General features: G+C 42.6%; 1 protein-coding gene across 1 annotated transcript in view; it reads right to left on the reverse strand.

The window, feature by feature from the left end:
• Window positions 1-16,125, reverse strand: part of OSBPL2 (oxysterol binding protein like 2) — a 32,297-nt gene extending 16,172 nt beyond the window's left edge. The window contains exons 1-2 of the mRNA XM_036395561.2: window positions 16,040-16,125; window positions 5,090-5,247 (exon numbers count right to left, since the gene is read on the reverse strand). Coding sequence (XP_036251454.1) covers window positions 5,090-5,126 — 37 coding nt within the window. The 5' untranslated portion in view covers window positions 5,127-5,247; window positions 16,040-16,125. The remainder of the gene's footprint in view (window positions 1-5,089; window positions 5,248-16,039) is intronic.
• Window positions 16,126-21,482: the final 5,357 nt, after the last annotated feature.

The following is a 21,482-nucleotide window of genomic DNA, read 5'->3' on the forward strand; positions in this document are numbered from 1 at the left end:
TGGGTGATGTCATGTCTTGCCCTGTCTCCTACGTTTTGATGTCACAAGAATGTAATTACACAGCAATAACCACACCTTGGCACTCTTAGCACTCAAGGGAAGCATGACAGTCACATATAGATTCAGATCATTAAAATGAGGACAACCCTGAAACACCTGTCTTAAAAAATCCTTCAGTCAACTTACAACAAAATATTTCTGATTTTAAAATTGTATTTTTAACCATATATTAGCTCTTTTGAAACCTGTTACAGTACATGCAGCAAAATAACTTATTAGCTTAACTGTAAGTTAAAAAAAAAAGCTTTTTGGTACAATACCCTTACCCAAAAATCTGATCAAGCTCACACAACAACAAGGAACAGCATCACTTCAATGAGATTAACACACCTAAATGTAAAAGTAAAGCTTCACAACAGGAATAGTCCACTGGCTTTTAGGGGAATAGTTCTGAAAAATGTTACTGTGATTTCAGTCTTTATATTGTACTTGAAACCCTGCAAATCCTATCAAATGGTCATTGTGTTATCCACGTTAGTGTTTGCTTCCTATGATTCAGAATTGGTTTGCCCTGTTCCTGTAAAGCACAAGAGGAATTTGGAGTATATATATTATTTATGGACAATAATATGTCATTGGTAAGTAAATAAATGCCAATTCAAATGAGCGTCTTGCAGACAAACAACAAAAATTAAATCCCTGCTCCAGAAAAGGAAGTACATCAGAAGGGTAAGTCTGCTTTTATTAGACTGCACTTCCACCTAATTACTTTAAAAAAAACACCAAACCAAAACCACTATGGTACACAGCCAGATAATCACAGACTTTCAGCTGCACTTTCCACCTTAGCATCACATGACTTATCTACTGCAAGCCCATTGAGAAAGCTTAGGAAGATGCTTCTCAATGAAGTTCTAGGTATTATAGCTCTCTTAAGAACTATCCAGACACTGCTTTATGCAGGGGAAGTAGATCTGGAAGAAAAACAGAAGTGATTTGTTGTAATTTTTCTAAGCAAAAAGAGCCTTACACCAGCTGCCAATAAAGCTTTGAACTTGAGAAACCAAGTAAGTTAGAGTTACTTACAGGAACAGTTTTCATACTGAAAAGCCACTGGGAGTGAGGATAAAAATGGAGATTTAAAAGGAGAATAGGAGACCAGAGGCAGAAATACAATGTCAACAATTAGCTTAATCAGAAGCCCCACTTACATGTGTTAAGAGTGAAACAAAAGCTTTTAAAAAGTCTTAAACTTTCAAAGTAAAATACTTAAGTTGGGTGCCAACATAAATCTATTTCAAGAGCTTAAAGAAAAAGTGACTTGCCAGTAACTTTAGTTCTCTTAGCCTTCCTCTTCCACATCCTGCAAATGAACTGAGTCCACTCAGAGTGTGCTGCCCGTGAGCCAAGGCAGCAGAGGCCCTGCTTGAGTCATGGGCAGGGACACCACCTCCCCTTGGGACACCCAGCAACTTCCCTGAGCAATAATTAATTGTCAGCCAAGGCAGACAGGGAATCAAAACACCTTGGTACTGAGAACCATCAGACACAAAAAAGGTATAGGGATAAACATGCTGGAAGTGCAGACAGCAAGTGGAGCAAGAGGTATTGTTTTCTTTGCCAGAAATTAACCATTCTCCCCTTTCCAAAGTGCATTGTCACGAGCTGCAGCTGATGGGGGCAGGTTGGCCTTTCACAACATCTGCAATTCGTACACAGCCATTGATTCAGTCTGATCCAGACAGAAGGAAAATATATCAGTTTGGCAGATAACTCCACTTCCTCCTCCCCACGTGAGAGCAACAACACCCTCTCAAATACACCTGGCTGGATGAATCAGCTGAGCCTCATGGGCACAGAACACATTTCAGTGGAACTGCAGGCTAATATTTAAAAAAGCAAAATTAAATTATTTGTGTTCTCAAAAATAAATTACCCTGGTAAACAGCCAGGTATTTTCCTGCTTTGTGGCAACACTTCCACAAAACACTTTGGCAAAAAGATACCTGACAATATTAGTGAAGGATACAGCTCAAAAGAGGCTCCTGATGGCACACAGTCTTTACAAAGTCTGTAATGGCATTAACACACCCAAGGTGACAGAGATCAAAGCTATATGCTCCTTGTGTCACAGAAAAATTCAAAGAACCTGAAATTCATCTAAGGATTGACCACCTTTATCCTGATCCAGCCTCAGAGAAGGTGGCCACTGGAATTTGAGAAAAAGCAGATTCTTGGCAGCTGTGATGTGTGGAATGAAGTGAGATCACAGGTAACATTCCCAAGGGATTCCCTAGGGGAGTACTCATTCACCAGGAAAGGCTGTCAAGTGTCAGCAATGCTAATAACCTCTGACTGCAAAGAAACTTCTCCCCATGAAACTTTGTCACCAACTCATCCATCCCCTTGATTCATCACCACCCCAGTCCATGCTGCAGCTCCCCAAGTGCCATTATCATCCAGTCAGGGACAAACCATGTGCCAGGATGATTCCCAAGCACACAATTCCCTCCCATGACCATGTCTTTTGGATGAGATGAGGACAGTGTCAGAAACAGGAAACTTCTCAGCCAAGGAGTTAAATCCAGCACTATAAAAATCAGGGGTCTCCTTAGGAGACGTTCATATTCCACAAGTGGATGTCATTAATTAATAACTATGGAAAAGGTGTGACTTCCTCAAGGAGTGAGTCCATACTACCTCAAAGGAGGCAGGAAACTACCTGGGCTGCTGCTGAGTGTGCTGCAGAATTCTGGAGTAACTCCCACACAGTCCAAATGCACTAAGCCTGGTTTACTCCCTACAGGACACAAACCCCAGCACCCATTCCCTAAAATCAGTGAACTTTGGGAACACACTGCAGCTCCTTCTGAGGAAACCAAGACCCAGGATGCAGCAGGAACAAGAGAAAAGTATGGTGCAAACACTGTTTTCATCTCAACACTAAAACACAGCTGGAAAATCTGCTCATTCCTGGCAGGCACATCCCAACCCTAGACTGTGAGCAGATTAAGCACATTTGAAGGCAGCTTCTGCCCTTCTACTGATCTGACCTAAAAACAAGGAGAGCATCCTTGGAAAGAGCAGACTGAGTTGCCTGCCAAGGGAATTTCATTTTTTTTAATCAAAATTTGGAACCTCAGATCCTGAAGTTTTCACTGGGAAACGTGGAAGCTCACCTTGGCTCAGAAAGGATTGTGATTGTGGACTTGATCTCCTAGGAGTACTGCACCTACACCTGCCATGTCCAGACTATTAAAAAACTAAGAGACAGGCAGGCACTACCAGGACCCATTAACACCTAAAAAATTCACTAAAGCACCACGTGAAAGATCCACAGTGTAAACAGGAGCAAAGAATTACCACAGACATCAGCAGCCAGGGAACATGAATGCAGACAGGCCCATTACAGTGGTTCTTGGTGTCACATTTTTGAATGACCTGGACAAGACACAGCCACAAAGAACCTAGGTCTGACCTCACTAGGTCTGTGCAAATAACTCATCAAACTGTCAGCATCTCCTAAAGCACCCAGCTGGAGAAAGGCATTGAGCACCTGTCCTTAAAGACAGACAGTCCAGAGGGAGAACAAATCTGAAGCAAAGTATTCCAAACCTTGCACTCCTCTTAAACCAAGTACCAGGCTCCAAGAAACACATATAACATATATATATATATATATATATATATATATATATATATATACACACATATACATATCTCTTGCCAGCACATTCACCCCTGTGGAAGCATAAGATGAGGATGGAACAAGGAGTGCTCACAGAACTGATACACAACACCCCAGTGGGGGGAAAAAAGAGGAGGAAGAGGAAAGAGGACAAAACCAGAGCAGCTGAGCCAAACAGCAAGGGCTGAGCAGTTCTGCAGCAAGGGACTAAGGAATGCATCACCATCAAAGCTGTACAACACAGACCTCACGTTTGGAGGTACATTTCTTTTCACATCTTTTTCAGTGGAAAAAAAATCTAGTTCATTTATGGCAGTAACCCTGAGCTCACCATTATTAATGACACACAGAAAGATGTTAATGGTACAATGGTTTGATTTTACACATGAATTTGGAGTACTAGTCCCCATCACTCCCAGCTGGCATGAATGCAAACCAAATTTCCTCCCTCCTCTGTGACATGGTTGTGACAAGTCCTGTACAGTCTGCTGTCAGTCACACTGCTTCACCCAGCCCCCTCTGTTTATTCCTCACATGAATTTCCAACCAACCATGTCTAAGTCTACCTTACCCACTTCTATCTTCCATGCTGCTTCCATTCCTGCAGCTTTCACACTTACCATTATTCTCTTTTCCTTCCTGGGATTTTATATTAACTACTGTACACTCAGTATTTCTCATTTCACCTCTGCTACAGGATTTCTTGAGAGACATTTCAGTGGAAATTTTTAAAATTGTTTGAAATCTTTAAGAGGATTTCCTTTTTCTTTATTAAAATACTTCAAGCATTTTATTTCACCACTAAAGCTATCTAAAGCTCCTATAAATAACTATTCATTCTCATTAGTTGAAAGCAAAGTACTATTTGATACACTGCTCAAGTGTGAAGTGATTCATATTTGCTTTTTTAGAGAAAATAGGATTGCAAAGACTTTTGGCTCCCTATCTTGAAAACATACTTTTACAGCAATTTGTTTCTGACTAGAAAAACATTTTCTACTTCAATTCTTTAGGATAAGTTTTCCATTAAAATAAAAAAATGAATACAATAACAATAAAAACAACCCACAGGTAAGACTCCACCTTTCAAAGGGCCTACTTCTCAAGCTGCTATTAAATTGATTTTCACAGAAAATAAAAGCAAGACCTGGCCACTAAAAGACTGTTATAGTGATGAAATAATAACTGGCATTAAGCTTTAACAAAAAGCCCCCTCATTTCCAAGCCTGAACACGAGCTACAATTTTCCTCTTCTACTTTTCAGAAGACAGCACTACAAGTTTTACCAACTCAAGTTCACTTTTGATTTATTATTAACAGCCATACATCACCACCCCCCCACCACACATACAATGCAATTTATAGGGGTTTTATCCCCTTGGCACCATGCCCACCACTCACCCGTAACGGCATCATAAAACTCTTCTTCACTGTTCATCCTTCAGGGTGAAATCTGGTGCAGCCACTGCAGCTCTCTCTAATGCATCCTTGAACTTGATTTAAAGTATCTGAGTGCTGTCAGGGTCTCCTTTTGCAAATATCCAGCTGCTTTAGATGATCTATTTGACAAGACAGGGAAACAGAATTAGCAGTTTCCACATCTCTCCTGTGTACAAACGCTCACACTTGACAAACACTAATTTTCCTGTTTCTTCCCATGGCAAAAGATGGATTTCTGCATTCATAAGTAAACAGCTTTCTTTGATAACCACAGTAATTTGGAAGACAACTACTACCTGCCACAAGAACAGCTGATTTACTGTGTCACACTTCTCTCTGTATAAATACTTCATATACATTACTGTAAAATGCAGCTTATGTACAGCAAGTTAAATTTCAGGCAAGTACAGCTAGAAGGAGCAGAGAACTGACAGAAGACAAAACCAGCTGACAAACCAAAAATTCTCCTTAGCAGGAGGATAAGCCTTACTGCATCTTTAACCAAGAAAGCTGGGAACAAGAAAAGAACCTTGGTATCTCAAAGTCTGACCACTGCATGAAAATGCTGGGCCTGACTCTGCATCATGCAATCAATATGTAGTGACCCCGAGAGAAGTTCTGTCAGGCTACTGCTATGCACTCTCCAAGAGAAAACTGGAGATTTTTCCCTCTAGAAGGAATGCAAAGAACCAACAAACTCTTCCTCAATAGAACCACGCACTCTGCAAATAACAGATTTATGTAGCATTCCACCTCTACTTTATGGATGGACTAAATTAGGTTTTTTCCAGATGGTTGACAATGGTGTAATGCAAATATTTTTACCTCACCCAATTTTAGTTTAAGGAGAAGAATGAGAAAATTTTGTTTTCATTCTTACAAATGTTCACCAGGTTCCAACAATGAGCCAAGTACACAGCAATAAATGACAGTATGGCAATGCTATCAATATCTCCCCCAAAACAACCTCAATCTGTCAGTCTCAATTTCTTCTGATCCCAAAGATTCCACTGCTTTTGTGACAGTAGTTTCTCCAGAGTAATTATAATTGCACAATTCCATTCCAATTAAGAGAAACAAAGGCAGAAGTGCACTCTGCTCCTAGGAGAAGAGTGTACCATGTTTGAAGCCAATTCCTTCTTTTTCTCTGCCAGAAACTAGACTGTGTTTCAAGTCTTTTTCCCCTCACTGCCCAGAACAAAAGCTGTTTGAATGTCTCATACATTCAGTTCTTCTAACTGTCCATTCAGAGGGAGGAGCTAAACCAGCCCATTGTGGGACTCATCTAAGTTAATGAATTTAGGGTTTGCCTTGAAGTGGTTAATGTCTTTCAAGGAGAGGTATTTCAGTTTGTCACTTTGCCCTTAGGAACCTCCCATCTCCTTGCTACTACACGGTTTTATATCAATCTCTGCACCAGCAATATCATATTTACAAGTCCTCACCCACCAAGTATCTTTGAAGATGCAAGACATTTATGCTTTCAATTGTCTGCAAGCATTGCATCCTTCAAGCAAAACAGCTGCCAATATTTCCAGAAGGAAGCTCATATATGTACAAGACACAGCCCTCTCATGATCAGGACTACAACTACGTTATTTTCTCCATGTGTTCTTGCATCTTCCCTTTTTCTGTTTAGTGTTGTATAGAAAGCACTAAGAAATAAAACTTATGACTTACAAAACTGTCAAATATTATTAAGAGCCTTAGAATGAATAAGGTCATGCAGATGAATGCCAGTTTCTCCTCTCCCCTCTCCTGCACAATAATAATTGCATTACAAAAGGCCTTGTGAAGTGGAACTGCATCCCACAGTGTGCAGTTTCACTGCAGAGACAACAAAGCTTTCCTATAAAAACACTCACCAAGTAAAAATGAAGTGACCAGAATCAGAGACAAATGAAAAGCAGAGTAATCTTGAGCTCTCCTGACATCTACCTCACACCCCACCTGAAGCCCACTGCTATTTGAAAATTCAACCATATGCCTGTAAGTTATATACAAAATATACATTGAAATCACTTTAAATAATTACAGTCATAAATTTTCCTAAGGTGTTTGGAACATTTTAAAAAAGAAAAAAAATATATTTTGCTGAGTTACACAAGGAATAACTTCCCACTTGCATCACTTCTTTTACATTCAGCTCTTTTATACAGCAGAGATTAACATGAATTTGCATGTAGCTGAACACACAGTGATAACAGCATTCAGCTTTCATGAGCCAAAAAAATGGGATTAAATCCTGTTTTCCTACTAAGAGCAACAGCAAAAGTTACTTTTAACTAGGCTGAAATACCAGAAGACAAAAACATCCTGGTGGCTTCATATTCAGCATCTGTAATCTGTATTTCCTCTTCCATTCCCTGACATTCCCAGAAGAATTCACCTGCACACCAGCAAGGGTGGTTAGCAGCTTTTATCAAAATTGCCATTGAAAGAAGGGTGCACCACTCCTGTGTCAGACAGACCTTCAGGAGCTCAGGCCCAGCTGCTCTCCTGGAAAACCTTTCATACAGATAAACATCCTGTCATGGTCTCACCTTTCAGTCCTACAGAGCAGAAGGAACACAAAGTCTGTCTGGATATTCTCTTGCACACACAGTAATCAACAGGAATGTAACAAACAGGTTTCCACACTGACTTCACTTGTTGAGAAAACACTTTCAGCAGTTGAGGTTTGCTGCTTTACAGGCTAAAATTATCTTAGTGGGCTTCACTTTCCAGGCAGAGCCAAGGGGCTGGGCCTGAGTGCCCAAGACAGACACCCAGAAATGTGCTTTTCTTTAGGGGATCTCAGCCCAGCTGAGAGATAGACACCCAGAAATGTGCTTTTCTTTAGGGGATCTCAGCCCAGCTGAGAGATAGACACCCAGAAATGTGCTTTTCTTTAGGGGATCTCAGCCCAGCTGCACTCCCCAAACCATCTTATCAATAACAGGGAAAAGCTGCAAGTACAGGCACCTTAAGAGAACCGGAAAATCCTCATTTAATGATGACAACACACCCCTGGCCACAACCAGGATGGATTTTGTGGTTAACAGGATAAGCAACAAAGCTTATCTACTTCCTCATATTTAAAGGCTATGGATAGGTATAAACTAATTTATTATGTTCCGTGGCAGGAGATGGAATGAGATGATCTTTAAGGCCCTTTCCAACCCAAACCATCCTATGACACTGTGATAACCATTAAAACTCCTTTAAATTCTCATAGTTCATCAGAGAGGATCACTGACTGATGACCATGGACAGTCCCTTTATTAAAGGACATGAGGATTTTGCAAATGCAAAGGACAAAACAAAGCGTGCAGCTGAAGTAAAAACTGCAGGAACACATCCACAGCACACCTTGAAATAGGTTCTACAGAGGGGAGGGATGACTCAGAATTCCAGAATTCCTGCCTTCCAGAACTGGGTCTGTCACAGGAGAGGGAACAAACAGAAAGGGCAGTTCCTAAACACCAGACAGGTCCCAGGAGGAGCTCAGGAGCAAACCCCCTTCTCCACAGCCTTGATGCAGAGCGTGTAACAAACCATTCACACCAGCCACAGTCCCAGCCAGGGCCCATGAGCAAGGAGGAACAAAGTGGATGTGAATAACGTCCCACAAAGTGCTCTGTCAGGCACAGGGCTGAACCTGTCACTCCGCAGTGAGGAGCCCCAGTTGATGTGGCTGCCAATAACACGCTCTGCATGCAAAGCTCCCTGCAGGTCACAGTGTCCCCTACAAGGTCACCGGCCCCAGCAGTTACAAGGTACACAAATTCCCTTCCAGAAATACACCAGTCCCAGACTCTGCACAATTCCTATTTTAAACCATTTCCTCCCACTTGAACTTATTTTTAAAACCAGGACAACAAAAGCGCAAGACTTCGCAAATCACTTTATAAATCACTTGATAAACTGCTTAATGTGCTGCAGGCATTCTGTGACGTGCAGAGCATCTCTCTGAGAGGAGATGCACATTCCACCTTCAGGGCTGCTCTCCAAAATCAGCGTGTGGGAACACACTGCCTTTATCTTGGGAAATTAGTAATCCCTCAAATTTGTCACTTCGTAGGCTTGTTCCCTGTCAAATTTCATTTTTCAGGAGAAAAGTAACAAAAACAACCAACTTATTTCAACCATGCTCCTGGATCCTAGGAGCTTCTCCATCAATTAAAGAACCCCAAAAACTTGTACCCCTGTAAGAGTTTCAACCTGTAACTACCCTAAGTTAATTTGACTGACTAGTTCCTCTATCCTAACTTGTTCTTCCAGGTTAATTCTCAACAAAGACCCAGCTAGATAACCAAAAGTCACTCCTCCTTAAAGAAACATTTACATTTCTATAGAAAGAGCAGCATTTACAATGAGTGGCTCACAGGGCTGGAATGTGGCTCAGCAAGCTCAGGTTTGAAGCTGGCTGGGGACAGCTGCAGTGCCTTTTTTCCTCCAGACCTCAAGATGAAATTTCTCATCATGCAGCAATTCTGGAAAGCTTTGCTGACATCACCCTGCTAAATTAAAAATCCCTTTTTTTTTTTTTTTTGCTTTGAAATCACATATTCTAGCTCTACATGATATATAAAAACACTTGGTTCTACTCATTACACAGATATTGAATCTACTTGTGAAATCCAGAAGCATTTAAGTAAAAGCAAGTAGAGAATCAATAAGCAGTCATTAAAATAACCCCAGAGGTTCACCAGCATAAGCAGGTAGGGTGGTAGGAGTTCAATACCCTGGAATTGAGAGTGCCACCAAAGAATTCCTGAACTAGCACATTCATCAGCTTTTTCACATGCCTAACAAGGTTTTATTGGGTGTGCATTTCTACAGTAAATTTTAAAATCATTTGAGTTTCTTAACATAAAAAGAGAAAAATCACAAGAAAAAGGAAGAAGGAAAAAAAAAAGTCACTTGGGACCTTGCCCATGAAAAACATTCTCATTACTTTGATAGGACAAGGGAGAACGTGAATTTTCAAACTGACAGAGGGCAGGTTTACATTTTATATTCGAATGAAATTCTTCCATGTGAGGGTGGGCAGGCCCTGGCACAGGGAAGCTCTGGCTGCCCCTGGATCCCTGAAGTGTCCAAGGCCAGGTTGGACAGGGTTTGGAGCAGCCTGGGACAGTGGAAGGTGTCCCTGCCCATGGCAGGAGATGGAATGAGATGAGCTTTAACGTCCCTCCCAACCCAAATAATTCTGTCATTCTGTGACATCCTCAGTTCAAGATGTATCTTCTGTCCAGAAAGAGATTCCCAAAGAGCCAAAAGAAGATCAAACATTCACATCCTTCATAAAAATAGCAAAAATAAGAAATAGGAAAAAAAAACCCCACAAAATCCCCCAGTGTGACGTGGAATAAGAGCCAACCCCATCGTCTCTTGAGTTGCCAGCTGAAATAAAACATAGCTGTAGTACTTCAAGGGACAGAAATAAATAACTTGAACTAACAGATAAATATTCATGTGTGTTTAATTCATACACATCTCCTGAAAACATCAAACTGCAGTGTTTCATCTCTGAATGAAAGCTTCAGCGAGGATGAATCTTAATTGACTCATGAAATTAGGTTACCACCAACACTGGATCCAAAACATCCAAAAAATTAGCCAAGAAGCAAATTTAATTGGCAATTTAGATTAACTGTTACATATTTAAATTATCTTCAGCCAGAGAACAGCCACACAGACAGCAGAAGCCAGGAGAGGACTTTCTCTACCAAGTGAGATTTGTTTTAGTCCAAAGTTTGAATGTAATACCATCTGCCAGATGTCTTGGCAAGATAAAGTTCTCTGCAACCACAGCAAGAGAAGGGCAACTTCCTTCTCAAATCTCTTAAATAAAGTGCAGAGAGGCTGAATGAGGAGGATCAGCTGAACACTCAGCCCACTGTCACTTTTCCATTTCTTGGGAGATTGCAGCTGTCCCTACCACAGGCTTTTATGCAGTTGGGAGTTATTAAATGGCCTGGGGACATTTCAGTGCCAGCACTTGAAACAATGATGACAGCACACTGAACATCTGAAAGGTTAGCTTTGAACAAATGAGCTGAGCCATTTATGACAGGCAGAATCACGTTCTGTTCTCTCAGAAATACCAATTTTTGGTGATGCTTCACAGGAATTAAGAGACAAATGAAACACTACAAGTCTGGCTTTCAAAAGAGCAAATGCCACAAAACTTGTTTCTGCATCAGAACAAATGACAGTAACTGTCCCACACACTAATCACTGTCCCAGCCCAAAGCTCCAGGGCTGCTACCACATGCATTATTTATTTAGCATAAAAATTGTAAAGATGAATCTGGACAGAAAATATCCTCCTAGAATAATCTCAATTACCTGTGGAATCAATGGCTATTCCCCACTTTCACTTCAGCCAAGAATTCTGTTCTACAGCCAAGGATATTGGCTTGCAGAACTTCCCTCAAGTGTAACAAACAGATAAAAGAAACTTGATTCCAGCAGATTAATAGTTTTTGATACAAAACTTCATTGAAATTCATACAGAATTCTGTAAATGTTCTCCTTTCTTAACACTACCTCAATATCAGAGACATTTTTCCATCTGAGAGCATCTGATACTGCATTTTTCAGACTCTGTAACCTTCCCTTGGAAACTATTTCATGGCCCATGGCTGTAAAAAATGACAAAATTCTGTTCTGCACACCTCTCCATGCATGATGCATAATGCTAGGTTTGATCAGGAGTGATAAATCAGCTCATTTCTAGCCACACTGTTAAAAAAATAAATAATTCAATATTGTATTGTACAACTAGTTATTTCTTAATTGTTTCCTGGGGATCTGTTTTATCTTACTTGTAAGAGAGAAAGTGGGAAGTAATCAATAACTCCAAGCACAGTGGCTTTGGACACAAGTGTCAGTAGATACATAATTAATCATTTAGGAACACTTCTTTGAAGATTAAATTAAGGATGCTTGGGTATTTCTCATCATAATGCAACCACCCCTGCAAATTGATCACTGAAGCTTATGAACATGAAGACAGTTTCAGCATAAAATATTACTTGAGAAAACCCCTAGAACAGCAAAAATAGTTATATGTGTAAGTTCATAGATCTTCCTCCTCAAAGGCAGCTTTGTCTCTGTGGACTCATTCTCTCCAGGCAGATGCAGGTTAACATTCACTCTGCACAAGGTATTTTGTAAATAATTGACTCTTAGACAATTATTGCAGCAATTATATTGCAAATAAAGCAGGAGGATGACGGTGACTAAGCCAGTGCAAAGCCCTACAGTAGAAGAAACCATATTTTTATGCCTACCACCAACTCCTCACACACACAGATTCCACAGCATGAGCATCTGCACACAGCTAACAGACAATTTCTGAAGGGAGTTTCAAGGTGATACCACAAATTTGCAAAAGCTTTAGGAAGTCAGATTTTATGCTATGATGGAATTTCCTTTAAAGCTGCATTTATAGTAAATACCTACTGGATTCCAGTATAATGCTGCTACTCCATTCGCTTAAAAATTAAACAACATTAACTTTGACTCCTCAAGACAGGACAAACATCCCCATTTAGAGCCCAGTTTTAATAAAGAACCCACCCAGCCATCTGCTCAGTAACATTAACCTACATGGGTAACAAAACGTGCATAGCACTTTGTTTAAAACCAAACAAGAACAAGTAAACAAAGTTATTTACACCTCTGAAGATGGGTAACATTTCTGTTCCACTGTCAAACAACCACTCAACAGTTTCATTGTTCTAGTGCACAGCCCAGAAAGAATCCATGCACGGGGCAGTTCTGCTCTCCTGGAAAAGTTTTCTTTTCAGTCAGCACAGGCTGCTAAGGGCCCCTTAGGTACAGGCTGGAGAGAGAATCTCTCTGCAGCCTTAACACACACAAGATTCATCACCCAGAGCTCCTAAAGGGATTCTGATCCTCACCTGACTGCCCTGACACGCTGTAGGAGCAGAGGAGCTGGTTAGTGAGTTAGGGAGCTGAACAGGGGTGTGAACCACAGACACCACAGAATTCTCACACTTCACCACCTTCAACCTCCACTGCCTGTAACTATCACTAGAATCAAAACACTGAGATCTACTAACAGATTCTTTTGGGAGCCCTAAAAAAAATTTACTCAGAAGTGTAAAAATAATGCTAGGAAAAATATGATGAAGTTATTTATCCAGTCATGAAAAGACATTTCTTGAGAAATACCCTAAGCACACAAACTTTGCAACACCCAGAGATTCACAGCATCCCAAGAGCCTTTATCTCATCCAAAACTGGCCAGTACAGCAAAGGAACTGGACTGGAGCAGGAACAGCACAGACTTTGGTCTAACACCAAGCACAACCATTACGTGTCCACAGAGCAGAGACAGTTCAAGTTTGGGACTACAAAACCAGGAGGGCCAAGACTGAAAAGTCCAGCTCAGCTTCTGCAGCTGCAGGGACAATTCACCTTTTGTGAACCCTCCCTCCCAGCAGATGGATAAACACGCCCAGGAAGACAACACTGTGCAGCCTCTGCATTTTCTGAATGGAGAGCTGCTGCAATCTACTACAAACCTGTCTCATTAAATTAAGTGCATAATAAAATAAACTGAATTAATCTAAATGATCTGTCTAGACCAGCAAATGAATTTCCAATTGTAACTGTATTTAAGGAAAGAAAAAAAATCAAGTTTAAGTAAGCTTAGTCTATTCTTGTAACTTATTGATCCTGAAAATGAAGACATTATCTTTGTGCACTGAATTAACAATACATTTTTAAAGAGTATAACTGAAAGTTATGGTAAGCCACATTTGACACAATCTAATTGCTTGTTGCTCTCTCCTGCAACTTGCTTTTACAAGCCTTTAAGGATACAAAGTAAATAATTACATCATCATACATTTGTCTGCACAATAATTATTAAGATGCAAGGATTGAGATAATGAATTCTTTAATTCCAAGTTCTGTGGTGGTCTATTCCATAAAATAATAAAGCCCATTAAAGATCTGCCATAAAGCATAACCTCTATTTTTTTTTTTTTTTTTTGCAACAGAAAAAACATCAAAGACCCCTATCTCCAAAGTGGCAGACACAGAGTGACCAATTTGTTCCTTGCTCCCACTTTCCAATTTATTCAGCTTGGAGAAGATAGCCATGTGATCAGCTGCATATTTGCAAGCTCAGCAACAACATTCCAGTTCTTGAGCACTCCTAATTTAACACATATTCTTTGCACGCCTCATTTTGTGCATTTCTTCCAAGAATTGTAAGAACCAAACATTTTAGTTACTTCACAAAGAAGAGACTAAACACTAAGCATTTTACAACATCATACCAGTGTCAAATACAGACATTTCTTACATTTCCATGAGACAGGTGACAAAACTGATGCTGAGTGAAGGACTAGAAAAATGGCACCTCATAAACAGAAAGCCTAGATATGAACAGCATGATGTAACATTGCATTTGTTCAAGGACAAGCTACTTCAAATATCAAAGGTAATAAATTAACTGCTTAAAAATTCAGCGTAGTTGCAGGCTAATCTTGCTTTCAAACAACAGCAAAAAAAAGAAATCATCTGACTGGCACTACAAACAATGATTTAAAAATATAGCCTTATCAAAGCAAAAAAAGCCTGATTGGGACGTTTTCCAGCCAACACTAAGATAACAGAAAGCAAAGCTTTCCACCTTTGTTCTAGGTCAGCATATGTGAAGTTCACACAGTAGAATTCACAAGAAGAAAGACTGAAAGAAATTCCAGTTCCAGTCATAAGACCTGCCAGCAAGTACCTATCATGGAAAGCAGTTACAGTACTAAAAGTGACTTTAAAAAACCATCCAAGGGTGGAAACTATCTTCTGTGGTCAGTTACCAAAAGATGTCAGCAAACAAATAACAAATAACCACAATGCTTTTCAATATTGCATCAACTGAAACCTTTAGCCCATCTAGTCTTTAACTGCCTGTAGGCACAGGGTTTGTTGTCTAATCATCATTTTTTATCTCCAACTTTTGCCTTCTGTTTCTCAGATAATTTTGGCATGGCTGAAGAGCCAGTTCTGGATGAAAAATGCCATATTTTTTCCTGGACAGCAGACATCTCAGCGTTTCCTTTTGAGGACTTCCTGAAGTTACAAGTTCATCATGAGGTGCTGTTGGTTCAGGAAAGCACCAATAAGAATCACTGCTGATCCTCTCCCAGACTGCCCTCAGCTCTCTGTCATGTGGTCTAACATGTGTATGGCTACACAACTATTTTAAGAAAAAGCTGTGTTTACTGTAACTGAAAACCCAAGGGGTTATTCAGGGGGAAAATCAGCACTTGGAATTTCTTGCTTCCATGCTAGTTTAGCCAGTTCTCCTGGTCCCATCCCACGGCACAGCGCCTCATGTTTGGAAGTGACCCAAGTCACTGCTTCCAGAAATCGCCCTGAGGTTTCAGAAGTCCCTGAGCATGCTGGTGTAAAGTTTGCTAAGCTGCTAACACATGTGGTTGCCCCCAGATGGCAAAATGAATGTGGATTTATAGAACTTCAGAAGGTTAAGCTGGAATGATCAAATTAATTTTCCCTTGCACACAAAACTTTAGGAAAGGAAACACTATGGGAAGAGTGTTGCAAATCAACACTGCAGATCCACCACGTTTCCTTCTTACTTTCCTGGAATCACAAACGAAGGCTATGTACTTTAGCTGAGAAAATTCACAGTAAATGGCAGAAGTATCTGCTTGCACTCAACACGCTTTGGCAGCTACTTCTGAGAGGAAACACAAAGTTATTGCACACATAAAAGCCAGGAGGTGATTTTGAAACTACATCTGAAATTCTGGCCTGCAAGTGCTGCACAGTAACAAAGTGCTTCCAAAAGAAGTCCTGAATCCAAACATACAGAGAGCACAAACATAATCAATAACCAAATTAAATAAATGGCATCTATACCTTTTTTACCATGCAGAAGTTCTAGTGGCATGTTATTTAAAAAAAAGCCTTTTTTCCTGCTATTTTTCCCATCTTGCTTTTCTCCTCTGTAAGAGAAACAACGAGTAGGTAACTGAGAAACAAAATTATAAATAAAAAACCAACCCCAAATAAACCCCAACTGCTTCAGCTGTGACCTAAAAGGCCCCTTGAGGTTCTGCACTGTGCTGAAACCGAGCCCAGCACATTCCTCTGGGAGCCGGGCGCCGGAGCCTCCTTTGCTCAACCACCCAGCTGCGAAAGCAATCGGAAAAATCTGGGAAAATCAGAAATATCCCAAGGCTGGGGCTGCCAGAGCCGCACTGACCCGCGGCCTCTGCACGGCCACGTCCCGCAGAGCCCCGGGATGGGGGGGACGGGGCAGGGCCGGGCCGGGACGGGATCACGGCACGGGGGGGAACCACGGTACCGGGGGAAATCACTGTTCTGGGTTAAATCACGGTACCGGGCATGGCTCTGCACCGGGCAGGAGTCACAGCACCGGGCACGGCTCGGCCGGGACGGGATGACGGCACCGGGCACGGCTCAGCACCGGGCAGGATTCGCAGCACCGAGAGAAACCACAGCACCGGGCAGAATTACAGCACCGGGCAGGGCTCAGCACCTCAGCCCACCGCTGCCCACGCTGCAGGTCGGGCCTGCGGCCCGCAGCTCCCCGAGACACCCCGTCAGACCAAGGTGCCCCGGGCCGCCGGGACGGGAGAGGAGCGTTGGGGCGGCCGCTCCACCGCCCGCCCCCGCCGCACTGACAGCGCGGCCCGCGGCCCGCCGAGGACGGGACGGGACCCCCGAGCCGGGCCCGAGCGGGGCTGTGGGGGCGCTGGGCCGGCGAGAGGAGCGGAGGCCCCGGGGTAGCGGAACGCGGAGCGCAGCGCGGCGGCCCCGGGCCCGGCCCGCGGCGTTACCTGCACCGGCTCCAGCGACGGCACCGCGGACACCGAGGCGGAAGTGCGGCCCTGGCCGCGGTGGATTGACAGGCACTTCCACCAATCGCAGAGCGCGGCCGCGCCCCGCCGTTGCGAAAACGACGAATCAGCTCCCTGTCCCGCCGATGGAAGGCGGGGCGAATGCTAATGAGGTGCCGAGACTGACCGCCCCGGGCCGCGCCACCGCTGGGGAGACCGCTGGCCAATGGCGCAGGGAATATGCAGATGAGGGCGTGGCTATGCAGATGAGGCAGTACCGGCAGCCCCCGGGGCTGGGGACGCCTCACCGAACGAGTTCCCAGAGGATTTTTGGGTCCCCTCAGCAAGAATGACCGCCTTGTGGCTGCTCTCACCTGTGGGATTTATGGGACATTTTAACTAGAAGGTGATTCCACAGTGCAAACTCGGCTCGCTGTAACCTTGTAGGAAAATATGGTATTCGCAAACACAGATGGAAAGTTTAAGTGCTCTTCTTTATCAGTCTCTGCAAATTTGCTTGTAGATGCTGTAAGTAGGTGAGAGCTAATATGGAATCAAGCAGGTTTGTGGGGTTATATAAGTTATAAACCATCATCCTTGTGGTTCTGAATTCCTTCGTCCCATCAACATCCTCCATGTCCTGTCAGTCACAGCAGCTCAATGACACCTCAAAACCCCAGAGAAATGGTCCCCAGAGCCATGTATGAGTATGAAAGGGGAGGAGTGAAGGAGGGAGATGAGACACAAATACTTATCCTTAAAATTATCTTCTCTTACCGTTGATTCAGCTCTCGGTGCAAAGCAAACAGAGGGATGAGCAGATTAACTCGACAGCTCGCTCATCAGAGGTGGATGCAAATGTTCTTTAACAAGGGAATGGCTGCAAGGGCAATGGGGGAAATCTGAACCAAAAATCGTCACAAAATCTGAACCAAAAATCATCAGGAAATCTGAACCACTCCTTTGCTGCAGAGCTCCCTCCACTATCCCCAAATACTTTTGCTGTTGATTCTGGAGTGTTACTCACCCCCAAACGGGCTGGCGGCTCCTGCCCATCATCCATGTGCTGACAATGTACCAAGCACAAATTACCAGTGATAATGCTCCTTGCTCTGGCACAAGTGTAAACATTTAATGAAATCCCCAGGGGGGTTTCTCACACGCCTTGGGATTGAGGAGTGTTTTGGGTAGGCACAGCTGCCTCCAAGGATGTCTCTTGGTCCTTCTCAGTCCAGTTTTGCCATACCCACATGTTATTTCACCCCTTCATTTACCCTTCTTTAGAGAGTACAAATCTTGGGGAGTAAAGGATAATTTGTATCACTCCAAATATCTTTATAAGGTTTTCCTGATTTGCTCAGAAATAACATTTTTTTTTCCCTGCGAACTCTAATTCAGCTACCCCTCTTGGATTGCTCAACCTTAGAAGTCCCAACATGAAGCACAGAAATATTTCTGCTGCAACTTTTAAGCAAAGCCCCACAAACAGAAAGTAATCAGGAATTTAAATTATTATTATTATTTTCTGACAGTGCAGGCCTTTGTCATGACTGAGCAGCTGATCTGGAAGAGTTCTCCAAAAGGACCACAGCAAGACAAATCCACTGATTAGATGACCAAGATATATTGAATTTTTGTAGCTTTTTCTGGTCTTAATTGAAGGCATGGACATCCTTCATGGGCAAGTTTGTAAGCATTTCAGCTAGATTTCCATGCTTAGCAAAAATGAGGATAATTGACAATTTCTTCCTTTGTTAAATATTCATGGGCTATTCTCTAGCAATCTAACTCCATAAAACCCCAAAACTGGACAGGGAGAAGAATTTAACTCTGTATTTGCCTCCCTTCTGCATTGGCATTGAGGGAGGAGAGCAGTTACCTCTTAAAGGAGATGGCACGGAAATTTTGCCTTGTTGGCAAAGTTTTGCAATGTAAAAGTAATTAAACAGGGGATTTACAGGGGAAAGTGTTGGGCAACTGTCTCAGGCATAGGTGTAACCATCAGCTCCACCTGCAATAATCCCAAGTGCTTCCCTCCTGTGGAGAAACACTGATCCCAGCAAACCTTGTCACCGCAGCAGACTTGGGAATCCTAAATGGTGATACAAGGGCAGAATGGAAAACCAAAAAACCTAGAGATGTTGCTGCAGAGATATTGCAAGGAAACGTGGCATGTTGCAGCAGAAATGCTGATTGTCAGCAGTGCATCCATCACCCATGGAGACAAAGGCCTCTTCCCCCTCCTCCAAATCTTCCAGCAGCCAAAGCAGTCACTCAGTCCCAACATGTTCAGGCAAGTTGTCCAGCTCTGGGAAGCTCTTTTTAGTTCTTGACTCATTGCCAGGGAGTTTCAAAACCAAACCCATTTGTTCTGTGAAGGCTCCAGCATCTCCAGCTCGGTGCTCCTGTCCCTCCTCCAGGCTGGAATTCCCAGCCCCTGTTCCTGCCCAGCAGAGTCCTCACAGCTCTGCCCAAATGGAAATGCTCCCAGCCCTCCTGGTCACCAACAGCTTCACCTTAGAGGAGTGAGGGGCTTGTCCACACTTGAAAGATTATTTGGATTGAGGGACAGTGTGAATTGAAAGCAGAATGGGAATCCCAAAATATCTCTGGGCAAAAAAAAAAAAGCCCCAAGTGATCAAAGCAGTTGATGGAAGGGTTTTCAAGGTCTCTGTCTTCCTGCATCCCCATATGAGCGAGCCTGACACAGCTCTGCAAAATGGGAAACAAACAAATTTTCCATAGTCTGAAAAATAAAGATTTCCTCCTGCAGTCTACCTCATTTTAAAAGACAGTAATTTTGAGTTCTATTGGCAATAATAGATTGTTTTGAGCTGCTGGCACTGAAAAAGGGGAGATAGTGTGAAAGAGCTGCAGTCACAGAAATTTATTTAATATAAGAAAATATTAAAAAAGCAGACATTGGTAATACTGATAAGGCTGTAATGAAAAACGTGGTAATGCTGAAACCACGTGAATTTTAACCAGTACCTTGAAGAAAAGCAATTCAAGAGGAAAAGGAATCTGTAAATAATGAGGAACATGGCAAAAGCTGAATAAGTAGAAATAGCCAGTCTGTTAAAAGGCTGAATAAGCATGTTCTTTGTAGTGGCATGGAAAGGAAAAGGCACAACAGGCTGTATCCTCCGCTTCAGTGATAATTTCCCTGGGAGCTGCACCCGTTCAGCTGAGGGCAATTCAGGGGCTGAGCCGCTTCCATTCAATATAAAATAAAGTTTTGAGAATCTCTGTGGTCCAAGTTGTGATAAAAACCTGAGAGTGCAAGGGGCTTTCTGCAGGAAGCCAGAAAGCTTATTAAAAACACCTTTTCTCACAAAGTCTAGACACAAGCACAGAATCACAGCATTGTTAAGATTGGAAAGGACTTTTAGGTCACCAAATCCAACTGTCAGCATTAAAACATTTCCTCAAGTGCCATATCCACAGGTTTTTGGAACATGTGATGTACCCCTCTGCTGAACCCTGAATTCTGCTAGTTCCCTGGGTGACTTCTGGTGCTGGGAAATCCTGTTCCTGGAGCTGAGTAGAGATGAGCAGGAGAATTTGCTCAGGACAAAAATATTTGGGCCAAAGTAGCTCACTTGCATACATCATCTTCCCTGGGATGGGAATCCATGGGGTTTTTTGGATATTCATGGCAGGGAAGATGGGGACAGATCAGATTTAACTCACATCTTCAATCCTTCACACACCTGTGTAGGATTTGGGAAGCTCCTTAGGGGGATGCTGTGGAACCTGACTTTTAGGAACCCCCTGCCAGTAAGGGCTGGTACACGTGAGCTTCAGCCTGAGCTCCAGGAGCAGATCTGAAGAAATTTGATTTTACCAATGCCTATGTACCACTGCTGACAGCTGATCTGCCTTCAGTCAGTGATGCTTTATGCACTAATAGATGTTTATTTGTCAAACTTGGCCACAGAAGCATCTTATTTAGAATAAATTCCCACGTGTGGGTTTAGCTGCATGCGAGGCAAGTGACCCCTGTTCTCCTGGGGCACATTTCCCTCTACGGTGGCAGTGGATCAATCCAGCAGCTCATGTGAGGCTTCTTTCTGGAAACTCAAGTCAATAGAAGTTAATTATACTTATTGATGCAAGGTCAGAATTGACGTGGGAGTAAAATTTAACCTGAGTGCTTCCTTGGTAACTTCCCTGTGTCACCAGGATGTCACTCAGAGGAGCAGCTGAGCAGGGTGGGTGTGCACGGGGCAGAGTGAAGGAAAACTCCTCACAGGCAACAGGGGAAGGGATATTTCCCTTTAGATATTCCCTTTGCCAGATTCCTACTGCCCAGGTTAGATGTGACCGGTGTTGGCCAATTTAACCTCATTTTTCACTAAATTCAATGCTGTTGTTTCCCCGAGGCAGCACCAGCTCCCTCTCCATTTTGCAGCTTTGTGGATGAAGGCACAGCAATGAAATGTTCTCTGTGGCATGCACATGTATTTTCCAAGAGTGTTCCTGATGACATATCTGCA

This window comes from Molothrus ater, chromosome 17 (genome assembly GCF_012460135.2).
Source record: "Molothrus ater isolate BHLD 08-10-18 breed brown headed cowbird chromosome 17, BPBGC_Mater_1.1, whole genome shotgun sequence".
In the NCBI taxonomy this organism is placed as follows: Eukaryota; Metazoa; Chordata; class Aves; order Passeriformes; family Icteridae; genus Molothrus; species Molothrus ater.